At 41.7% G+C, this 22,171-nt stretch overlaps 1 protein-coding gene, 1 long non-coding RNA gene and 7 other non-coding genes across 10 annotated transcripts; all 9 read left to right on the top strand.

The window, feature by feature from the left end:
* Positions 1 to 2,286: 2,286 nt before the first annotated feature.
* On the top strand, positions 2,287 to 11,017 carry LOC121915834. 2 transcript variants are annotated; one of them, XR_006100754.1, is made up of 11 exons: positions 2,287 to 2,308; positions 5,589 to 5,624; positions 6,402 to 6,436; positions 6,645 to 6,691; positions 6,898 to 6,922; positions 7,254 to 7,310; positions 7,835 to 7,937; positions 8,453 to 8,501; positions 9,371 to 9,419; positions 9,779 to 9,895; positions 10,488 to 11,017. It is a non-coding gene; the product is annotated as an uncharacterized LOC121915834 (long non-coding RNA). The 2 variants fall into 2 exon arrangements; XR_006100753.1 differs by lacking the exon at positions 2,287 to 2,308 and having other exon boundaries at positions 4,325 to 5,624.
* Positions 6,069 to 6,143, top strand: LOC121916345. Its single transcript, XR_006100837.1, has one exon. It is a non-coding gene; the product is annotated as a small nucleolar RNA SNORD26 (small nucleolar RNA).
* Positions 7,115 to 7,183, top strand: LOC121916348. Its single transcript, XR_006100840.1, has one exon. It is a non-coding gene; the product is annotated as a small nucleolar RNA SNORD31 (small nucleolar RNA).
* LOC121916349 lies at positions 7,497 to 7,622 on the top strand. Its single transcript, XR_006100841.1, has one exon. It is a non-coding gene; the product is annotated as a small nucleolar RNA SNORD22 (small nucleolar RNA).
* On the top strand, positions 7,990 to 8,059 carry LOC121916346. The gene has a single exon (XR_006100838.1). It is a non-coding gene; the product is annotated as a small nucleolar RNA SNORD30 (small nucleolar RNA).
* LOC121916344 lies at positions 9,181 to 9,253 on the top strand. Its single transcript, XR_006100836.1, has one exon. It is a non-coding gene; the product is annotated as a small nucleolar RNA SNORD29 (small nucleolar RNA).
* LOC121916347 lies at positions 9,485 to 9,554 on the top strand. The gene has a single exon (XR_006100839.1). It is a non-coding gene; the product is annotated as a small nucleolar RNA SNORD31 (small nucleolar RNA).
* Positions 10,272 to 10,396, top strand: LOC121916350. The gene has a single exon (XR_006100842.1). It is a non-coding gene; the product is annotated as a small nucleolar RNA SNORD22 (small nucleolar RNA).
* Positions 11,018 to 16,839: 5,822 nt separating the features above from the next.
* LOC121915690 lies at positions 16,840 to 21,499 on the top strand. Its single transcript, XM_042440123.1, has 2 exons — positions 16,840 to 17,490; positions 20,374 to 21,499. Exons 1-2 carry the CDS (start codon positions 16,866 to 16,868, stop codon positions 20,763 to 20,765), a joined length of 1,017 nt encoding a protein of 338 aa, XP_042296057.1. The 5' UTR covers positions 16,840 to 16,865; the 3' UTR covers positions 20,766 to 21,499.
* The last annotated feature ends 672 nt before the right edge of the window (positions 21,500 to 22,171 follow it).

The following is a 22,171-nucleotide window of genomic DNA, read 5'->3' as shown; positions in this document are numbered from 1 at the left end:
ATTCTCTGCTTGTCACTTGCATCTGATGTACAGAGAGATTATATTGTAAACTCCTTAGAGCAGTGGTTCTCAACCTTTGGTCCTCCAGGTGTTTTGTACTTTGTCTTCCAGAATCCCTACCTGTTATCTGTGCTGTTTTGGGCTTCTGGGAGTTGAAGTCCAAAACATCTGAAGGAACAAAGGTTGAGAACCACTACCTTAGAGAGTGCTTAGTTCATTACGAAGCAGAATGGAAATGTAAAGTGCTATTACTAAGTGCTTATCTCTACAAATTAGTAATATGCTACAAGTGATATCTATCAGTGCCTCTCTCCGCTATGAATTTGCCCAATTTTGCTCACGCTGCTAAATTAGTACATCACTGTGACGGCAGATTCTGCATGGCAGCCATCTCCAACCTACTGCCTTGCAAATGTAGAAAAATTCCCATCATCCCAAGGATGGCTGGGGATGATGAAGGTTGTCACTCAAGACACAACTGGAACATGCGAGGTTGGAGAATGCTGCCTTGTGAGACAATTATGTCTTGTGTGAAGTAACTTTCATCATCTGTGCCTCTTGAAAATGTAGCCATTCTCTCACATCCTAAGCCTCTAGCTCAATGATTCCCAAAATTTGGTCATTCAGGTGTTTTGGATTTCAGCTCCCAGAAGCCCTAGCCAGCTTGGCCAGTAGTTAGGAATTCTGGGAGCTGAAGCCCAAAACATCTGGAGGACCAAAGTTTGGGAAACACTGCGTCATGTTTAACCTATAAGCCTTCCACACCTTTCCCTGACTACATCAGTCTGAAGGAGTGGGAGATTAAAGTGTCTAGCGCAGTGGTTCTCAGACTTTGGGCCTCCAGATGTTTTGGACTTCAATTCCCAGAAGTCCCAGTCAGTATGCTCATTGTTCCGGGATTCTGGGAGTTGAAGTCTCAAAAACCTAGAGGACCAAAGGTTGAGAACCCTTGGCCTAACCAAAACCTTCACTTGACATAATAACTGAAAATGTCTTTCTTAAAGACTGCCTCCTTTGTTTCATAGTATTATTTTATTTCATAGTGTAGTCAGGATTGTCCATCAAACAGTTCCAGAATCCTGGGGCCAGAGTAGCCCTCAGTTGCTGGCTGCAGGCCATTTTTGAGCACTTCCTGCAGTCAAGAAATCAGAAGAAGACTAGGAATGGGAAGGACAGCTGTGAAAGAATAGACCAGCTCCTAAAATGTAAATATATACAATTGAACACTAAAGTTGGAATTGTTGGAGGGATCCCTCGTTCATGGGGTTGCCATACGTTGAAGTTGATGGCTATTAACAATGACTGCATCTGCATGGCAGAAATAATCCGGTTTGAGACCACTTCAACTGCCATGGTGCCATGCTATGGAATTCTGGGAATTGTAGTTTGCTGTGGCACCACTAATAAGGTTTGGTGTAGCAGTTTGAGTTTTGGACTAGGACTCTGGAGGCCAGGATTTGAATCACAGCTCAGCCATGGAATCCACTGGGTGCCCATGGGCAAGTCACACTCTCTCAGCCCCAGAGGATGGCCATGACACACACTCCTCTGAAGAAATCTGCCAAGAAAACCTGGTGACAGAGTCGCCATAAGTCAGAAATGGCTTGAAGGCACATGAGAACAATATTGGAATATCATGGGGGTCTTTTGTGTGAAAAGGGAGTGCCACCAAGGTGCTTAAAATGGCTGCCTCTGACTACAGCTGACCCTCCACATTTGCGGCTTTGACTTTCACGGCTTTGTGATTTTAGGTCCTCCAGTGCAAGTCTCAGAAGTTGGCATTTGTAGGTCCTCCAACATGATTCTATGATCAGCTTCTGTGAGATGTTGACCATAGAGTTGCACTGGAGGACTTAATTATTTCTAGAGAGGCATCATCTGAGGTAAAAAAAGAATACTGTACTGTTTTTCTCTTTGTAGCTTTACTGCATTCACCCCTAAACCTAGAGAATGTGTAAGGACCACTGTAAATATATGTATTCCGAGGCCATAGTCAAATTAACCGTCGAATGAACCATTTGAAAGCCTTTGTGGTTAAAAAGAGGGGTATAAATACTCTAATAATAGTCAACACTATGCAGGTAGGTAATTAGTGGGCTATTGTGTACTGCGCATGCGCGGCCTCAAGGCGGCGCGTGCGCAGTAAAGCCTCGCGCTCACAGCTCCAGATTCAAGCGCGCGAGCAATGGACCTCTATGAACGGACGCTGATTGGTTGCAGAGAAGTTTTTCCCGGCATGCGTCGCGGCAACTGAGTATTTAAGCCTTTGGCGGGCGGGCCTAGCTCTCTTTTCAGAGGCCTCTGCGAGGTAAGTAAGCGTTTTAGATGATCGGGCGCGTTTACAATCCGTTGCCATCAGCGGCCTGGCGGGGTTTCTGGGTTTGCGAAGTCAATGGGACCTTTTCACCAATGTTTTGCCCTCCATTTTGTCTTTGTATTGACTTAAATTGAGGCAAAGGAGCGGAGGGTTTTGGACACAGAAAATGGGCCCCATAGCCGCAGCAAAGGTCCTATGCAGCTCATTGACCAGGCGTCCTCCTTTTCCAGGACGCGTCCTACATTTCAGCCAGGAAGGGTTGCAAATTGTCCTCCATTTTGAGCATGACTAAGAGGTCCATTGAGTAACACAATCTTTGCTATTTCCCCTTCGAGAAACTGGTCTACATGGCAGCCTCTCTTGGATGTAAATAAGGATGGATCCTTCTCAAGTTTATTTTTCCTAAGAGGAGCAGCAGGCAGGACTCGAACCCAGAGCTTGGGGTGCATTTGTTTCTTGGAGGGGGGAAAAGGACAGCAAACGTGTTCCAGTGGTCCCCAATCTATGGGACTACAGCTCCCAGAAGCCTCAGCCACGTTGGCCAATAGCCTGGGATTCTGGGAGTTGGAGTCCAAAATCCCCTTAAAGGAAACAGTTTGGGTACCCTTGTTTTAGGCAATGGGTTACTTGATAATATAACTGTAAATACTGTATTGCACATACTTTATTAGGTGCTCAGCCACCTTTTTCTGATTTATGTACCTGGCTTGCAAGGTACTTAAGAGGAGGGCTTTTCGTGATGTCCTACATTTTGTGGTGCCTTGTCCTCCTTTGTGGTGAGGACATTTGGTCACCTGCCTATCTGCTCCCTGGAAACCTTGGTGCCTACTTCCAAGTAAGCATGGATAACGTTTGCTGAGGAAATGACTGAAGTTTATATACTGATTCTAATTCCCTGAGGTTATTCCCATTTAGATGGTCCATCTAATCCATTTTTTCCTTCCCTTTTCCCTGCAAATTGGAAAATCTTGCTAAGAAAGAATGAGAACCAAAGTGGAGTCGAAGGCTTTCATGGCTGGCATTCATAGTTTTTTGTTGGGGGACCACATTGCCTGAAAACCCCACAAGAATTAGAACCAACATATGGGAAGTAGATGTAATGGGCTACACATAGTAGTTTGCCTCTTGAAACTTTGCTGTGTTGCTGCTAATAATAGAAATGTTACTGCTATGATTATTCCAGAGTAGTGGTCCCCAAACTGTCCCCTTTAAGGGATTTTGGACTTCAGCTCCCAGAATCCCAGACTATTGGCCAACATAGCTGAGACTTCTGGGAGCTGAAGTCCAAAGTCTCTTAAAGGAGTTTAGGGACCACTGTTAAAGAGTCTTAGGCAAAGGAACTTAAATTGATGCAGTTGTGTTGAATAATAATAATAATAAAATGTATTTATATCTTGCCTCTCCAGCATTAAAACAGCATTAAAATACAAAATAACAGTTAATGCTGAATAGTGAATTGAAACCTATTCAGTGACATAGCTGTGTTAGTCTGAAATATCAATACACAAAGGGATCCTGTGGCACCTTTGCAACTGAGAACTAAATTGTAGCATAAGGTTTGGTAAACTGAGGTCCAAAACACACTGCAGAAATAATCCAGTTTGGGACCACTTTAACTGCCCTGGCTCAGTGCTGGGGAAGCCTGTGAATTGTAGTTAATTGTGGCACCAGAGCTCTCTGACAAAGAAGGCTAAACGTCTCACAAAACTACAATTCACAGAATTATCTAGCCTTGAGCAAGGACAGTTAAAGCAGTCTCAAACTGGGTTATTTCTGCAGTGTGTTTTGGACCATAGCCTGATTCCTCGGGTGCATGGAGGCAGAGGAAGTAGACTTAAGTCTACAAAAGGGTGTCTTACTGAGGATGGAGCAAAGCTTGTTTTCTGCTGCTCCAGAGACTAGGAACAATGGATTGAAATTGCAGAAAAAGAGATTCCACTTCAACTTTAGGAAGAACTTCCTGACAGTAAGAGCTGTTGTTACTGTGGAACACATTTCCCTGGAGGGTTTTTTTTTTTTTGGCTGGGGGAGAGGTCTCCTTTGGAGGTTTTTCAACAGAGGGTGGGTGATCATTTCTTGGAGGTGCTTGGATTTTGAGTTCCTGCATGGCAGAAGGGGGTTGGACTTGGTGTCCCTTGGGGTCTCTTCCAACTCTACATATGTGAAGTCAAAGGCTTTCATGGCCAGCATCCATAGTCTTTTGTGGGTGTTTCAGGCAATCTGGCCATGTTCTAGAAGAGTTTTGCCAGCTTCGGGGGAATGGTGCTCCTTCAAGTCTAGAGATCCCATGACATTTAGGGCTTTAAATGTAATTGGCAGAACTTTGACTCTAGTCTGGAAGTGTATTGGCAGACAGTGCAATTCGTTTAAAAATGATGCCATATGGTTCCTGTAGGTTGCTTCCATTGCAGCCATCTTGGGAGCTGGCTACGTTTAGCCTGGAGAAGAGAAGGTTAAGAGATGATATGATATCCCTGTTTAAATATCTGAAGGAGTGTCATATTGAGGCTGGAGCAAGCTTGTTTTTTGCTGTTCTGGAGAATAGGACCCAGAGCAATGCATGAGATTCCAGCTCAACATTAAGAAGACCTTACTGGTAGTAGGAGCTCTTCAGCATTGGAATATGGGCTCTCCTTTTTGGGAGGTTTTGAAACAGGGTGGATGGCCATGTGTGGGGGGGGGTGCTTTGGTTCTGTGTTCCTGCATGGCAGAATGGGGTTGGACTGGATGCTCCTTGGTGTCTCTTCAAACTCTGATTCTATGATTGTAAAGGCTTATGCTACAACTTCTTTCTCAGTCTCAAAAGTGCTACAAGATACCTTTGCTTATGGAAGAAACCCATGTCAGTCTCTTTGACTTCAAAGATAAAAGGCCACAGGGTAAAATGGAGCTGCAGGTAGTTTTTCAGGTGATTTTCATAGATTAGTGGGGAGGATTCTGACTTTTTACTGCACCAGTCAAGTGGCTCATTATATTGAAGCAGAGACTAGTTTATTTCTGATATTCAAATGCCTACATCAGAATTCCTGAGTCTTTTGAACTAGACATCGATTGATGGATCTTTGCCTTATTAAAAAACCTCATACAACCCAGAAGCCTGTCCATAAGTGCTGTTATAGAGTCTTTCAGTGATGAATCTTTACACAGACCTGTTCTGAAAAGTTCTGTGAGGATGACTTTTTGTTTCTGAGAAGACTCCCTCAGTTATTCTTTGAGTTCATTTAACTGAGGCTAGTGCGCTCTGTGACTTCTTGTTTAATTGTTTCTCTAGATCTGAATCTACAGGATGATGTGGTTTGCTTTCCAGGTGAGTTGAAAATCTGAATCTGAGCAGCATTAGTTTTTCCTTAGCTTACCAATGCATGCTTTTCTGGTACATTTAAGGTTTTGAAAAATGGAACCTGCTTCATGTTTGTTCAGGGCTTCTCTTAGGCAGATAGTTTCATCTCTTCTGCTGAAGAGTTAAGTAATAATTGTTCTTTAAAAGTTTCTCTTAAAGCAACTTTGGGTTGAACTTATGTAACTGACCCTAAGAGCACTGAAAATAGTTTAAACTGAATGACCTAAAACCCCAGTACAGCCAGCCCTGGTCACAGGTCTCTGCTTTAGTAGTTAAATGTTCAAGGCTGCTGAGTTTAAATACATGGGATTGGGGTCCACAACTTTATTTTTGTTCTTGATAGCAACATAATCATTAGCTAGCTAGCAGTAGAGGAATAGGAGTGCCTCTGATCACAGCTGTATGAAAGTGCTACAGAGATGAGACATGTGAACTCTCTCTTTCTGAAGCTTCAGTGGAGAAAACCTTTATCAGAATCTGAGTAGCACTACCTCTGGGTGTCAGTGCAAGAGATGAGGTGCATAACTTGTAAATGTTACTTCTGTGTGGGCTATAGCTCCCACAATCCCTAACCAGCTTGGCAACATGGAGCTAAAACCCATAAAGGAGCTTTTTGAAACTCTTGTACCCGAGACAGGAATTTTGGGGTCAGGATGTGTAAACCTGCTCTGTGTAATCTTAGCTGAAACATTTAGTAAAAGTGTGTATTTACTTCCTCTTTTCCTGTTCTGCCCTGGTTTGCAGATCAAGAATTGTTGGCATATGTCCTGTCTTTGCAGGTGAGTAACAGGTTTCTTAAAAAATTTGTAACTTTTTATAACAATTCCTAACTCTTCCTGTGTCCAATGATGTGTGTAAAAAGACAAGCATATATCTGATGTCTGTTGATGTCAGCTTTCTGTCTGAGAACATGGGCCATCCTTTTTTGGGAGTGTAAACAGATGAGGACATCGCATCCTAATTTTATTTCAACTTTCTGTATTTTAGGGTGCACATTCCTGAACAAGGATTGGCTTTGGCAAAGACCAGTCAAGGTAGGTTTAAAGACATCATTATCTGAACCCATCATATTACCTATAGAACATCTAATTTGAAATGATGACACATGTTAATGGACGACACTAGTCTTATGGCAAGAGTTACCAAAGCCCTGATCAAATTTCTGTTCTATAGATCAGATCTTTCCCCCTTTTTGATTGTTCTCTTTATTGATCAAATTCTCTTTTAATTTTCTGCACAGGTGGGATTCTTCAGAGTCAAAAATGGTGAGGCCGGAGATTGCAACTCATTTTTTTGCCACTGTTATATTTGTTTTAAACACTTTTTTAAACAAAAAAAAAAGTCTGGACGTAAAGAAGTAATTGTCATACTGTTAAAATGGAAATCCCAGCTATGATTCTTGCAGCATAGCATTTGTAAGCATTTTCCATGCCCCACTACACCCCACCTGCTGTGTCTCTGCAGTGATGAGATCTTTACCGCCCCAGTCTGAATTCTTTTGATGGAGTGGTCCCCTCTGAGTCAATGAGCCCAGCAGGACTTTGGGTGGGGAAACAGCTTTTCAGCCTTTGACTTCCATTTCCTGTTTTATTTCAGGACCTAGCATTGCTTCAGAGGGATTCTAAGTTGACTCAAGAACTTGACATCCAACAGGTGAGAAGGCTTAGATTCCTCTAAGTGAGAATAGGTCAAGACATTGGGATCTTAAACCCCTATATTGTTGGATTGCAGCTTCCATGGTCTGTCAGCATTAGATAACTAGCTTGACTTGATAGGAGTTGCAGTTCAACCACATAAGGAGGCCAACGTTACTTATTCCTAGCCTAGAGATTACTTTGGTCCAATGAGGAAATCCTGTTGTGTCTTACTTTCTGCCCTGGCACCAGAACCTGCAAAGGTTGAACCCACTGGTGGCAGCAGAGGGAGAGGAAGAAACTCAGCTCCAGAAGGAACTGTCTGATGGAACCAGAGTGTGATAAGCTTAATGTTGGATCACCTATTTTGTATGCAGGCCACAGATTTTATCCTTGCCTGACATCACCATGTAGACCTAGAGAAAAATGTAGAATTGTCCAACTTTTTCTCCCCAAAATCCAGTTGGAAGGTCCTAACTAGAGTAGAAGCACTGAATTTGTTGGAAATGTGGTACATCAATATTTTTTTATTATTTTAACTAGTTTTAGAAGCTGTTTACTTGGCTTTGAAGGAGTCATGTTGAAGAATGCAAGAGACCGTGAGAGCCACCTCATCTGCTTGTACTGACATTTCCAGAGGAGAAATGTGAGTTTATCTACTTACCTACTTAGGTACCAAAATCTTTCCTGGTTCCCACTGTCATGATGATCTTGCTTTTGGAATCTCGTTCGGCTGAATATTGCTGTTGAGAAGCAAATCTGAGTATCATTTGGGAGCCAGTTAAAATTACACCGGAGCAAAAATGTTGAAAAGGGTAGAGGTTCAGAAAAGGGATGTATAGACTATGGGAAGTGTACAAATATAATAATGATTTTAAGAGATGTGCATTTATGTGTTGCCTTTTTATGATTTTATATAAACCACTGAAGAAGGCCTTGACTACACATAGGCCAAAAGCATGTTGGACCTATCAAACTACAAACAACCATCTTTTGAGCTTCTTGAGATGTGTGCATGTATTTGATCTGTGGGTGTCCCTGCTATCTACCACTGAAGAAATTCATAGGGCCTTATAGTGCAAAGTTGGAGGAGTGTCCCTAACATGCATCTTTTATCATAGATTGTCTTTGATATTTTAATGATCCAACACTTCCTTACAGAATGGTGAGCCTGGAGTACAGTGTGTTCCTACATGATAACAACTACCTGGTAAGTCCACATCTCTAGCTTACTAATTATGCATTACTTAAACTTTTATGATCCCTCTTTCCTTGAATTCAAAGCTGCACAGATAATTCTACATCATAATAATAATAATAATAATAATAATTATTATTATTTATATCCCGCCTCTTCCATTTGGGGATCGAGGCGGGTAACAACAGAGTTTATGATACATAATATAAAAACAATAAAACCCACAAAACCCTGACCTAACCCTCCCTCCCAAACCATAAAATTAACATAAAACATGATTACAATATATAACAATGCAATACAATATCACAAGATTATTTTACAATCCGTAAATATTGAGATAGAATCTGTTGCTCAAGGTCCTGTTTTCTGGAGCAGCAGAAAACAAATTTGCTTGATTTTCAGTATGACATCCTTTCAAACCTTTAAACAGAGCTGTCATATCACCTCTTAGCCTTCTCGTACCAAAGCTTTCTTTAGGTTTACAGGTATATATTGGGTGTTCTGGGCTATAAATGCTGTCAATCCCAGCTGGTATGGAATTTCTATAACTAGTCCAAAGATCCATTAACTCCAGAAATCTTGATCTGGGTATGTCTTTCTGTGTTTGGCTTCCTCCTTTGCCCCAACTTCTCTCTTTGTGGATGTTGGAGAAGCCTCTGGCTAGCACAAACTAGAATTGTTGCTGCAGTTTTAATGATGAGCCTAACTAGCTCACTTTGATCTTCTAAGAAGTTGTGAAAATGTTGGAACAACTGAAAAACTGCAAAGTAACCATTGACAGAGAGGGACTGAATGCTTTGTGCTTGTCTTTAGATAAGTAATGATTTGCAAGTCAATTTGTGTCTTGCTTTTCTTTTCTTTCCCCTTCTCTTCTTTAGGTGATGGCCTGATGCTAGAAAAGAATCAGGAGTACCTTCCAAAACAAAGGTGAGAGATTGTCCTCTGGTAAGAATCTGGAACACTGTTGTCTGAGTGACCTACACACTTCCTTGCTGGCTCCAGTGATGAGACATTTACCGCCCCAGTCTGATTTCTGTGACTGAGTGGTTTCTCTGAGCTTAGGAACCCAGTGAAACTAGGTCCTGGTGGGAGGTCTCAGTCCAGTTTTACAGTGTATTAGTCATGAGACATTGCTTGGAGGAGTTCATTTTGGACACTACTGTTTTAGAATTCTCTTGAAAGACTCAGTTATAGTCCACAATTAATAGCTCCTAAGCTCATAAATGCTGCAATGTCAGTTGCTGTGGACTGTTCCCATACATCATAATTTGTTTTATTCCAATCAGGTAGAGCCCCCATTTTCTTTTGGGTGAAGACTGAGGCAATGATGATGGTGCTGTTCCACCTCAACTTTTCTGGGTGTATCCCTACAAGTATTGGCTATTCATTTGTGTTCCTCTTTGGTGAGTTGTTCTTTGTTCTATTTTTATACATACCCCTTTTAAATATCAGCTTACCTGCAAGTTTTTTTATACATCTTTCTTGGTTTCTTTAGACACTTCCCACTTTTGTTCCTCATTAGCATTGTTTGCAGTTGAACTTCCCTTTAAGCATTTCTGACCATGGAATCTCACCCCAGTATTTTACTGAATTAAGCTTTCTTAAAGCCTAGACATCTGACTCAGTTACCTTTCCCTTTCTTCTGTGTAATAAACTCTGGGATTAAAAAGCTTTTTGTCTTACCGGGTACATTATTCATATTCTTAAAGCTTGATTTAATTTAAAAATAAGCCTAGAATTTGAGGAGATTGAAGGTGAAACAATAAAAGTACAGGCAGATCCCAATGATGATAATCATGTGGCTTACTATCTGTTTTGGAGTTAGAACCTGCAAAGGTTGAACCCACTAACACCAGCAGATGGAAAAGAGGAAACTTGCTCCAGAAGGAACAGTCTGATGGGATATGAAAAAGTAGGCTATGTGAATGCTCATATATCAGTTGTCTCTTCAGTATCTCAATTTTGGATTATTCCTTCCCCCCCCCCCATACACAGGTGTTTGCAGTCACTGAAGATCTTTGTGGAAAGAATCAATGGGTAATCGTCATAGTTATCTCTGGGCTCTTGGAGTACTTGAGGAAAATGGCTGTACCCATGGAAGTTAAACCAAGTCCACAACAATATCCTGCTTGAGATTTCTTCAAATATTTTCTTATTTTGATATTTTTAAAACATAAAAAAACTATTTTACAATTAGATTGTCTTTAATTTTAAGATGCTTTTTACTGTCATTGGAAATGCACCTTAAATAAACACCTTAAAACTGTTCCTTAAGATAGCAACAGTGAGTGGAGTGATCTTAGTTCCCAGACTGGAAATTTGAGGCAGATGCCAACATTAAAATGATAGTGTACGATGCTGGGAGAGCTCAGTGTGTTTGTTGACTTGGTCAAAATGTATATAGTTTTTACAGTTGTTCATGTTATGTTTGGAGTGTCAAAGCAAAAAATGTGTTTAGAAATCTCTTGCGAAGATTTCTTTTTGTAACTAATTCACGGATCTAATAAACTGTTCTTTAAAAGGTCTCAGATTTGATGATATGGGAATAGTAATACCAGAAGGTCTAATATGTGGTCTGTGCCACCTTTCAGAGCTTGTTCACCTGTGGTTAAAGAGAACACTAAAAATTGTCCACAAATGGTACCATACTACAATGAAAATGTCAAATGTCCATAAACATCACAAACAAATCAAGATATGCCATTTTGAATCTGAATAGTCAATGCCATTGAGAAAGGCTTAAAAAAGTAAATAAATTTATTAAAATAAATAAACTAAACACTTTCAAATTCCCTATTTGAAATGGAATTAAGAAATGTGTTGTGATTTAATTTGTAAAAGGAAGATTTGACAATATGGATATGCAAATTAATGAACATCTTGGGGGAACTACTTGGATATTTGGATTTAGTTTCATGCTGGGAGAAAGGAGGAACAACTTAATATATAAATTGTAATTAATAGAAAGAGTAATACTGACAGTGTATTATATGCAAAGATTCCTTATGTTGGAGCACATTCTAAACAGCTTAAATTTTTTGTCGTTCATGTTGAAGAAAACTGTTGGCTAAATAGCAAAGTACAATAACATCCAAGATTCACAAAACGACCTTTATTGGGCCAACCAGAATGCATAAAATACATTACAAAGCTACAGTGGCTTTTTTCATGAGACAAAGGTGTTGAAATCATACAGGAGAAAAATATAACTATGACACAGGCCTACTTTTAAATTCCATTTTGTTTGTTGTGTACCTTTAAGTTGCTTCCAACACGGCAACTCAGGATTTTCTTGGCAAGTTTCTTCAGAGGGGGATTTGCTGTGGCCCTTTTTTGAGGCAGAGAGTGTAACCTGCCCAAAATCACCCAGTGCGTTTGCCTGACATAGACACAAACCCTAGCAACACAAAAAGATATTTCCTTGGAGATCCCTTCATACCATCTTTGAGAACGACATCTTCACAAAATGCAGGCCTCTGTCTTAACATTGTTTGAAGAACCAGACATGGGGCTTTGAAAGCTTGCAATAGGCGTTTTGTTTATTTTGCTTGGCCCAATAAAGGTATTGATGTGGGATTTTAGATACTGTATTGTACTGGGGTGAAGATAGTTCAGATGGTGTTAATACAGTTAATGTTTAAAAAGTAGAAATGTCTTGCCTTGTTGCGTTCCTGCTGGCCCTGTGACAAAGTCCACTGTGGCTCTTTCTTGGAAAGGCTACATTGGAAAATTTTTCAATTGATCCTGGGCTCTATCCCAGCAGTTCTCTTCTAAATAAAAGGCAAGTGAGATGGTAGAAATCAGCCTTTTGTAATGTATTTCACATGAAACTAGCTGCACATAGGAGATGGAAGTCCTCTGTAGCCCCCATATGTTATGCAATTGTACTGCAGTTTATTTTTTGCTAAATTTAGTGATGATGTGAACTTGGGAGAGCTTTTATAAAGTATGACCCAGTCTATGGAGGATAAGGCTTTGGGTGTTGCTAGTCATGTCTGCCATCTCTCTTGTTGAAAGTGGTATATTTCTCTGTGTTAGTTGTCCAGGAACAAAATATTAGAATAAACTGGCCCTTGTGCACAAGTATCAATATTGACTGTTCTTCTCCCATTGATGTTGAACTGCTGCTAACACCACCTTTATACATAGTAAGTTGGGAGGTTTTCTCCACACTAGAGCTGAATGTTGGGAGATTCAAAGTGGACAAAATTTATTACTTTCATTATCCATAGCTAAATTGTCAGTTGGTTACCAGAATTTGTAATAATGTCTGCCAATTTATACAGATTTAGGAGAGACATGGACAAATTAGTTGAAGGACAGAGTTTGCTAACTGTCGAGTTGACTTCGTGTGATCCTGTGAATGAGAGACCTCCAAGTTACTGCCTGACATCAAGAACAAGAAAGACTATAGAGCAGATCATGAAACAAACAGCCAGTAAGCACTTAGAAAGGTCAGCCATGATCACTAAGTCAACACAGGTAATTTTTTTTTCATAGCATTACAAATTTGGTAGAGGAAGGGATTGTAGTGGACGTAGTGTATCTTGATTTCACTAAGGCTTTTCATAAGTTTCCCCATGATATTCCTGGGGAGGAAAAACCAGTAAAATATGGGCTATACAACATTACTGCTAGATCAATTTGTTATTGATTTATTAACCCTAAGTATTGATCAGTGACTGGTCATCCTGGAGTGAAGTGACTAGTGGGGTTCTGACTTGGGCTCAGTGCTATGCAAGACCTTTATCAATGACTTGGAGGGTTTGCTCATACCATTTGCTTGTTCTTGTGGCTGAGACAAGATTTGAACGGTGGTCTTCGGTGTCATAGTCCAATGCTCAAACCACTACACCACCCTGGCTCCACACCATTTGCAGACTACACAAAAGTAGGTGGGGCTGCCAATACCCCAGAGGTCAGGATAAGAATTTGAAATGACTGTAACAGATTGGAAAGCTGGCCATAAGTAACAAAGTGAATTTTAAAAGGGAGAAATGTAAGGTACTACACTTAAGACAGTAAAAATGAAATGCAGAGATTATAGGATGGACCTGACAACAGTCAATACATGTGAAAGGGATCTAGGCAGCTTAGTAAACCACAAGCTGAACATGAATCAATCTCACCATAGCCATATGTTTTGCATTCTCATTAACGATTCATAGTCTCATTATTAGCCGCTCTGAGTCCCAGTCCTGGGAAAAGAGTGGGATATAAATAAATAAATAAAATAAAGATCCTACCTGGGCATCAGTTCACTCCATGAGGCTGAGGGAGCAGACCAAGTGTATGAAAGCTTATGCTACAACTTTTTTTGCAGTTAGTCTCAAAGGTGCAACAATATCCCTTTTCATACTAATATTCCAGACTAACATGGCTATGTGTTCTGTGAGTCAATTGTGTGTTGAGGCAGTTAAAATGTCAATGCAATTCTGGACTGCATCAATAGTATAGTGTGTAGATTTAGAAAGTAATAGTAACACTGTATTCTGCTTTGGTCAGACCTCACCTGGAATACTGTGTCCAGTTCTGGTTACCACAAATCAAGAAGGATGTTGATGTCTAAATCTACAGTGCTATATAAATAAAGCATCATGATGATGATGATGATGAACTGTAGAATATTCAGAGGAGGGTGAGCAAAATAATGAAAGGTCTGGAAATCATGCCCTATGAGGAGCAGCTTTGAGTGCTGTTGTTTAGCATGAGAAGATAGAATTAGGAGGTGACATGATAGCCATGTTTAAATATTTGAAGGGATGTCATATTCAAAATGGAGCAAGCATGTTTACTGCTGCTTCAGAAAATGGAAACAAGACCAGTGGGTTCAAACTAGAAGAAAAAAGATTCTACCTCAACCTTAAGACAAACTTCCTGACGGTAAGAGCTCTTGGACAATGGAACACACTGCCTTGAATGATGGAGTCTCCTTATTTGGAGGTTTTTAAACAGGCTGGATGGCCATTTGTCATGTTGTCTATTCCTTTTTTCTTATTGCCTTTTACCTTGCCAAGCATTTTCACTATGTATGGAACAAGTATTGCAATCCATAGCGACAGAATTAAAAGTTCCATTCTAACTAAAATCTGCCAACAAATATGGAAAACAAAGCAGTGGCCCACAGACTGGAAGATATCAACATACATTCCTGTACTCAAAAAAGAAACAAAGGATTGCAGTAACTATAGGACCATAGCACTAATGTCCCATGCAAGCAAAGCCGTGCTCAAAATTCAGCAGCAGAGTGCTACCATGTATAAAACAAGAAATCCCAAAGGTGCAATCTGGATTTAAGAAAGGGAAAAAGCACTAGGAATCATATTGCAAACGTATAATGGATAGTGGAGCACACCATGGAATTCCAAAAGAAAACCGGCATAGGTCATGAAAAGCTATGGAATGCTTTCAGAGACATGGGAGTGCTGCCACATCTGATAGTCCTAATGAGAAAACGAGACAAGAGGCTACTTTTAGAACAGAATACAGAGAAACAGAATGGTTCCCAATCAGCAAAGGGGTCAGGCAAGGCTGCATACTATCACCCTGTTTATTCAACCTGTATGTAGACAACATTGTACATAAGCAGGTTTAAACTAAGTGGCAGGAGATCTGAGGAAGACACATTTAACAACCTATAGTATGCAAATGACACAATGCTATTAGAAACCATCAAAGACCTGAAGCTGTTACTGAAGAAGGTTGAGGAAAGTGGCAAGGCAGGCTTAATACTGAACATTAAGAAAACAAAAATAATGACTACAGAAGATCTATAAGAATTCATCCTATATAATGAAAACATTGAAATAGTCAGAGTTCCCATACCTTGGATCAATTAGTGATCAGCACAAAGACTACAGTCAAAAAATTAGAAGAAGACAAGGAATAGAGAATAGGGATGCGGTGGCTTAGTGGTAAAGATGCCAATTCTGAGAAATGGCAGATTAGAAGGTTGGCAGTTCAAGGCCCAAGTGCCACATGATGGCTTGAGTTCCTGTCACTGCTACCAGCTTCTGCCAGCTTGGCAGTCCAAAAGCATGCAAATGCAAGTAGATAAATAGGTACCACTTTGATGGGAAGGTAACAGCATTTGGTGCAATCATGCTGGCCACACAACCACCGGAGCAGTCCTCAGACAACGCTGGCTCTTGAGCTTAGTAACGGATATGCGCACCACTCCCTACAGTTGGCGATGACTAGACATTCATGTGAAGGGACTACCTTTACCTTTAAGAATGCAGAAGGCAGCTATGAAAAAACTAAACATGATCCTAATGTGTAAAAATATAACTGAGTGCTAAAATGCAGATCCGCCAAGCTATCGTATTCCCTACCACCATGTACGGATGTGAGAACTGGACAGTGAAGAAAGCGGGTAGAAAGAAAATCAGCTCATTTGAGATGTGCTGGAGAAGGAATGCAGGGGATGCCATGGCTAGCCAAAAAGACAAACAGATAGGTCCTTGAACAGATCAAACTTGGACTTTCCCTAGACACCTCTCTACTTTGGACACATCATGAGAAGATACCAATCACTGGAAAAGACAATAATGCTAGGAACGGTGGAAGGAAGTTGAGAAGAAGACTAAACACAAGACTCAGTCAGGGAGGCCATGGGCCTGAGCCTGCAGGACCTCAGCAGATTTTGAGATGTCTCATTCACAGGTTTGATGTGTGTGGTGAGATGAGATGAAGAACACACAGCAATAGCCTCTTGCGTGCTGTCAACAGTTTCAGGTTGCATATCGTCACACCTTTCCCTCTCTCGCTTTCTGTATGTGCTTTCAAATCTCTTGTTGAATTATGGTGATTCCATGAATTTCCTAGGGTTTTCTTAGGCAAGGAATCCTCAGAGGTGGTTTTGCTCGTTCCTTCCTCTGAGATACAGCCTACAACACCTGGTGTTTCTTGGCAGTCTCCCATCCAAGTACTAACCTGAGCTGATCCTGCTTAGTTTTCAAGATCTGACAGAATCTGGTACCTTTAGGATATTTAGATAAGAAAATTAACATCTGCCAGTAGCTATTCTCTAGTCATCCAGTGCTTAGGTTTCTTTAGACTCCCCAATTTGCAGTCACTCAGAAAAAACTCGTAGCAACACTCCCTTTTTTGTGGGAAGGGGGCTGTCATTGGCCCCATACAGACAGGCCAAAATAAAGCTGCTTCGGGTCACTTTGGAGGTATGATGTTTAAATGATGCATGCGTACTAAGAGTCCAGAAGCCGCACCAAAGCCATAATCCAGTCATAAGGACAATGGGGCCATTGTTTAGAACTGGTAAATGTATTTATAATTTTGCAGATCAAATGCCAATAATACTTGGCTTGAAAGCAGGAAGGGGTTAAGCTAAGTGATAAGCTGGGAGGCTCCTGCATGTTGTTTTGCCTGGCCTTGCAATATCCACAAAAATCTACCTCTTGCGTAACCTACACACCCCTTGCTTCCTTCCACACAAACACCCTGCTGGTTTCTGAAGCCTTTCTTCTCCCTCCCAGGGCCTGGCATTCCAAAACCTCTTCTAAAAGCGTCCCCTGGCAACCGTCCTCTGGGCACCAACCCAGCAGCTACAGGGCAAAGGATATTGGAACACAGGCTACGGAAGCAAGTCCAGGCCTGCTGGAGCTTCTGGATCCAGCCCCTCGGCCTGCCTTCCTCCTGCCTCTGGGTGCAGAAACTTTGCCCCTGGACCTGCATGCAGCTGCTGCGCACGGTTGCCTGTGGCCAAAGAATGCCATGGGTGGCTGCTGGCTAGGCCTAGTGTTTGCTCTGGCCGTAGCCGCACCCAGCTACATGGGAGGTGATACGCCTGACAGGGAGGCAACAGCTGCCCACACGTGGGCACCTTGCTTGCAAGAAGAGAGCACAGCAGCACCGGAAGAAGAGCGCCGTCTGACGCCCAGATTCAGCAGCTGCATGCTGCACTGTGCTGCCCAAGCAATGCTTAGGATGGTCAGTACTAAGAGTGCCCTCTCCCTGAAACTCAATGAAGGCAGTCAAGGTAAGAAGGGGGTGATGGACAGATGCAAGGAAGGGAGCCACCACTGCTCCCAGTAGCCCATCAGGTGGCACAGGCTCCTTCACAGGATGCCATCTTCTCTGCCTTAATTCTTGGGAGATTCCAGCACTCCCTCATTTGCCAGGGCTCCTTAAAGAAAATGTTACATGGTTTGGAAGAGCTTGAAAAATATATTTTGTCTATGACTGAAATGTTGGCCCCAAAGATCTCCAGCCCAGGGCATCGTGCAAAAAGATCGTAGCTGAAAATGTTCTGAACCTCAAATTGGTTTTGAGTATCATAATTGGAGGAAGCTCATACACAAAGATCCATTCCTTTTTTAAGCCAAACTTACTCCAGCTGTGTAACAGAGCAGGGAACAACGGTGGTGGTTGTTATTCTACATTTGGTAATGAGATTACCCAGAGATCTAACAATAGTTTCAAATTTCCCTCATGACCAACTCTGATGTGGGGCGAGTGAGAAGAGGAGCATACTACATTGTCTGTCCAAATCTTGCCCATGCTGTCAATTACTTAGGTGGTTTTAGTTATCTTCTGATTTCTTGACTACATGCAGTCTCTATTTTAATGACTAAGGCAAGCTGTAGGAAGTTTTTACCAAACAGCTGAAACCATTCTATTAGTATGCCATCTGTTTCTGGTGATTTAATTTTCTGAAGGACTTTGATAGCATCTTAACACAACTATGGATCCATCATGAAAAAGTTCTTCAGTTAAAGAAAGAATCTGTCATGCTTTCATCTCTTATATTTGTTGTTCTTGTCTGCCTTCAAGTGGTTTCTGAGATATGACAACCCTATTGCAGCATTTTCTGGGGCTGAGAGTGTGTGACTTGTCCAGTGTCACCCGGTGGGTTTCAATGGCCAAGCAAGGAACTGAACCATATTTTCCAGACTCTTAGGCCAACATTCAAACTACTATATCATGGTGGCTCTTCCCTCTTGTGCAGTTCTTTCCATCTTTTTATTTTGTTCTGTGTTATCCTGTTTTGCTTTTATTTTATTCCAAACCTGCCCTTACCATTAAGAAAAATGGGTGAGAAATGCTGGCAGATGTAGTTAGGATGGCAGCAATAGCTCTCCTGGAGTTGAAGAGTTTAATTGTCAAGACAGAGGCTTTTCTGTCTTTTAAGGCTAGAGATTGTGCCTTTTCACATTCTTCCTTGACAATGTCCCTGGCTTTTCAGTCCAAAGCTTCTCCAATTCCTTTCAATTAGGCTTAGTAGTGCCAATCTATTTTATACGTAGTCTAAATTTAAAAGGAATGTTTTCCAGGTTGTATTTTGCCGCTGTGACTGATTTCATGTACTTCTTTAAACTAATACTAACTTTTGAAATTAGCAGCCCATGCTCTGTGCCACATTCTGGTTTCAGTATTGCTTGTCAAATATTTGATTTCTGTGTTAGCTATCTGGCGGCATCAGTGTATACAGTTTTCTGTCCAGTTGCATGAATAAAACATTTTCCAAACTAAACCTATAAACTGTTGGCCTCACAAAATTCTGTAAGTCACTCTCTTGTTTAATTGATCTTAGACTAAATTCTCCTGTAATGTTTGACTCTGCTCTGCTTCTTATTTTTGGCAATCTAACCACCTATGATTATTGAAATGTCCTGGTTTTGTGTGTGTATGTGTTTTCTTCTTGCACACAATATTTAATTTCTTCCCTTTTTCCTTCTGTGGTAGGAGTATATATTTCTTTTAGTTATATTGATGATATTTCCATTAAGTCTGTTGGACTCGCTTCATGACCTCTAGGGTATACTGATTCATATCTCTCCGGCAGGTCATTTAATGTGGTTTTAATGAGGACAGGATCAAATTCAAAATGACCTTAATAGATTAGAAAGCTGGGTCAAAACCAACAAAATGAGTTTAAACAGGGTGAAATGTAGGATACTAGACTTGAGTAGTAAAATGAATGAAATGCACAGATACAGGATGGGTAACATTTGGCTTGATGGTAATACATGCAAAAGGAGTCTTAGGGGCTGTCCGCACAGACCCAATGGCCTATGTTCCCCTAGCCTCCGATCAGCCAAACCCTCGGGGCCAGGATAGGGCCTTTGGCAGACCATCCACAGATCCAGTAGATCTGGTCTGATCCCGGGATAAACAGCCTTATCCTGGATCAATTTCACCCCTGGTTTTCTGACTCGTATTTAACCTGTGCTATCCTGGCACATCTGCTCAGGTTCTAAGTATAGGTAAACCTGAGTCAACAATGTGATGTGGCAGCTAAGAAAGCCAATGTAGTTCTAGGCTGCATCAATAGGAGTATAATTCTAGATTGAGGGAAATAATAGCACCACTTTATACTGCTTTAGTCAGATCACACTTGGAATACTGCACCAGTTCTGGGCACCACAATTCAAGAAGATGTCCAAAGGAGGGTGACCAAAATAGTAAAAGGTCTGGAAACCATGCCCTATGAGGAGCAACTTAGGGAGTGGGTATGTTTAACCAGGAGAAGAGAAGGTTAAGGGATGATATATTTAATTATTTGAAGGGATGTCATATTGAAGATGGAGTAAGCTTGTTTTCTGCTGCTGCAGAGACTAAGACTTGGAGCAATGGAGTCAAGCTACAGGAAAAGAGATTCCACCTCAACATTAGGAGGAACTTCCTGACAGTGGAATACACTCCTTCCTCGGAGTGTAGTGGAATCTCTTTCCTTGGAGGTCTTTAAACAGAGGCTGGATGGCCATCTGTTGGGGGTGCTTTGATTGTGATTTCCTGCATGGCAGAATAGGGTTGGACTGGATGGTCCTTGGGGGCTCTTCCAATCTATGATTCTGTGTTGGTGGATTTATTTACACAAAAGATGCCAACTGTTCCTAATAGATTTCTGTTTTCCTTGCAGGCGAGGAGCACGAATTTTGTTGGATGTTGCGCCTCCGCTGCCAGAAGGGAGAGAGGCTCACCAAAGCCTTTGTTCTTCTCAACCTAGAGCAGCCTCCAGATGGTGGTCAGCTGCCCCCTTACAGGCTTCTCCTCACCACCCCTCCTTCACTACGTCAGCATTTGCAGCCCCGCCACAGGAGCCGTGCCACAAAGCTGGTGAGCGAGGAAGCCTGTGGAGTCCGCTACGATGTGACAGAGCCCTTCCGTAGTGCAGGAGGAGGCCGAGATGCCCAGATGTGCATCAAGGCTGTCTGTCCGGAGGAAGACGTCTGTGGAGCCTTGAGGCTGGGCCTGCAATGCCCACCCTTCCTAGCCACTTTGTGGCGCAGTCTGCCTCGTCCTGATGACTAAGCAACAGGAACATCAGCAGGTTCACTGTATAATAGAAGACAGCACCCAGTGGTTTGGGAACAGAGGGTGGGGGGAAAGGGCACACAGATTGACCTCAGGGCTCATGCTCAAGTACAGCTGTTGCCACACCAGAGGTAGAGTTATGGTAGACTTTGTTTCAATGTTAGGTTTTACTTGGCGATTTCAACAAATTTGCAGTGAATAAAAGCGGTGTCTCTTAAAGTCAACGTAAACATACACATATCTACACACCATAAGCACTAAGCAAAAGAGGTTTGGGTTTTTTTAGAAACAAAGTATCATTTATAACCAACTAACGCCATCTCACCTGTAATTGAGGAGAGCTACCTAGCAACTGCTGGAAGCCTTTTTACCTGAAAGTCATGGAGCACCATATTGTCCTTCACCTCATGCTGTCTCTCATACTGTGCCTTGAAGTGTCGCCAGCATCGATCTTTTAATTATGCTGGCCTCAGTGCCAAGGTGTTGAAATATTATGTTGGAGTAAGTGAAGTACTGGTGACGCACACTGGCCTGGAGCTAAACCAGTGCTGCAGATGAGCACCGAAAGGAGCTTCTAGTTTGTGTACCTTCCTTCACTGGTGCTGTCATACTGGCATCAGTGAAATGTAGACATATGCACATCAGGACTGAGATGCCTTCCATTAACCTGAATTGTATTTTATGATGGAAATGTGGGCTATTGCCTTAAATTAATAAATGGGAGCATTTTACTTCTGCATTTTTATATTGTATCCTTTTTATTTAACCGTTTATATTGAGTCCTTTTACAGAGGTTATACACATGTTGTTGTATTTTGAGATAGCCCACGGGCTAATCAATAAATGTTGTTGAACTACCAATAATACTGTAGACTAAGGTCCAAAACACACTGCAGAAATCATCCAGTTTGAGACTGCTTCAACGGCGCTGGCTCAGTGCTAGGGAATGCTGGGAAGTATAGTTTGTTGTGGCACCAGAGAACTCTCTGACAGAGAAGGCTCAATGTCAGTTGCCACAACTCCCTAGCATTGATCCAAGGCAGTTAAAGCGGTCTCAACGTGGAGTATTTCTGCAGTGTGTTTTGGACCTTAAAATGCCTAAAGACAGTGGCGGTGGGTCTTGAGGGACGCGGTTGCCTCACAAGAGTTTGTGAAATGGTGCCTTTTCTCCACAGAGAAGAGAGGCCTCCACACCAACTGCTGCCCCTCAATATACACTCATCCCTCTGTATATGCAGCTTTGACTTTTGCAGATTTGGTTATTCACAGATTTGATTAATATGTTCTCTCTAGGAATATCTCGGTCTTCCTCCAGTGCAACTCTGTGGTCAACTTAATTAAAAATTGCACTGAAAGACCTAGAGCTTCCTAGAGAGAACAGTCCACTAGGCATCTGTAACTCC

The sequence above is a fragment of the Sceloporus undulatus genome, chromosome 9 (assembly GCF_019175285.1).
Source record: "Sceloporus undulatus isolate JIND9_A2432 ecotype Alabama chromosome 9, SceUnd_v1.1, whole genome shotgun sequence".
In the NCBI taxonomy this organism is placed as follows: Eukaryota; Metazoa; Chordata; class Lepidosauria; order Squamata; family Phrynosomatidae; genus Sceloporus; species Sceloporus undulatus.
This window is presented reverse-complemented; position numbering and strand designations above follow the sequence as displayed.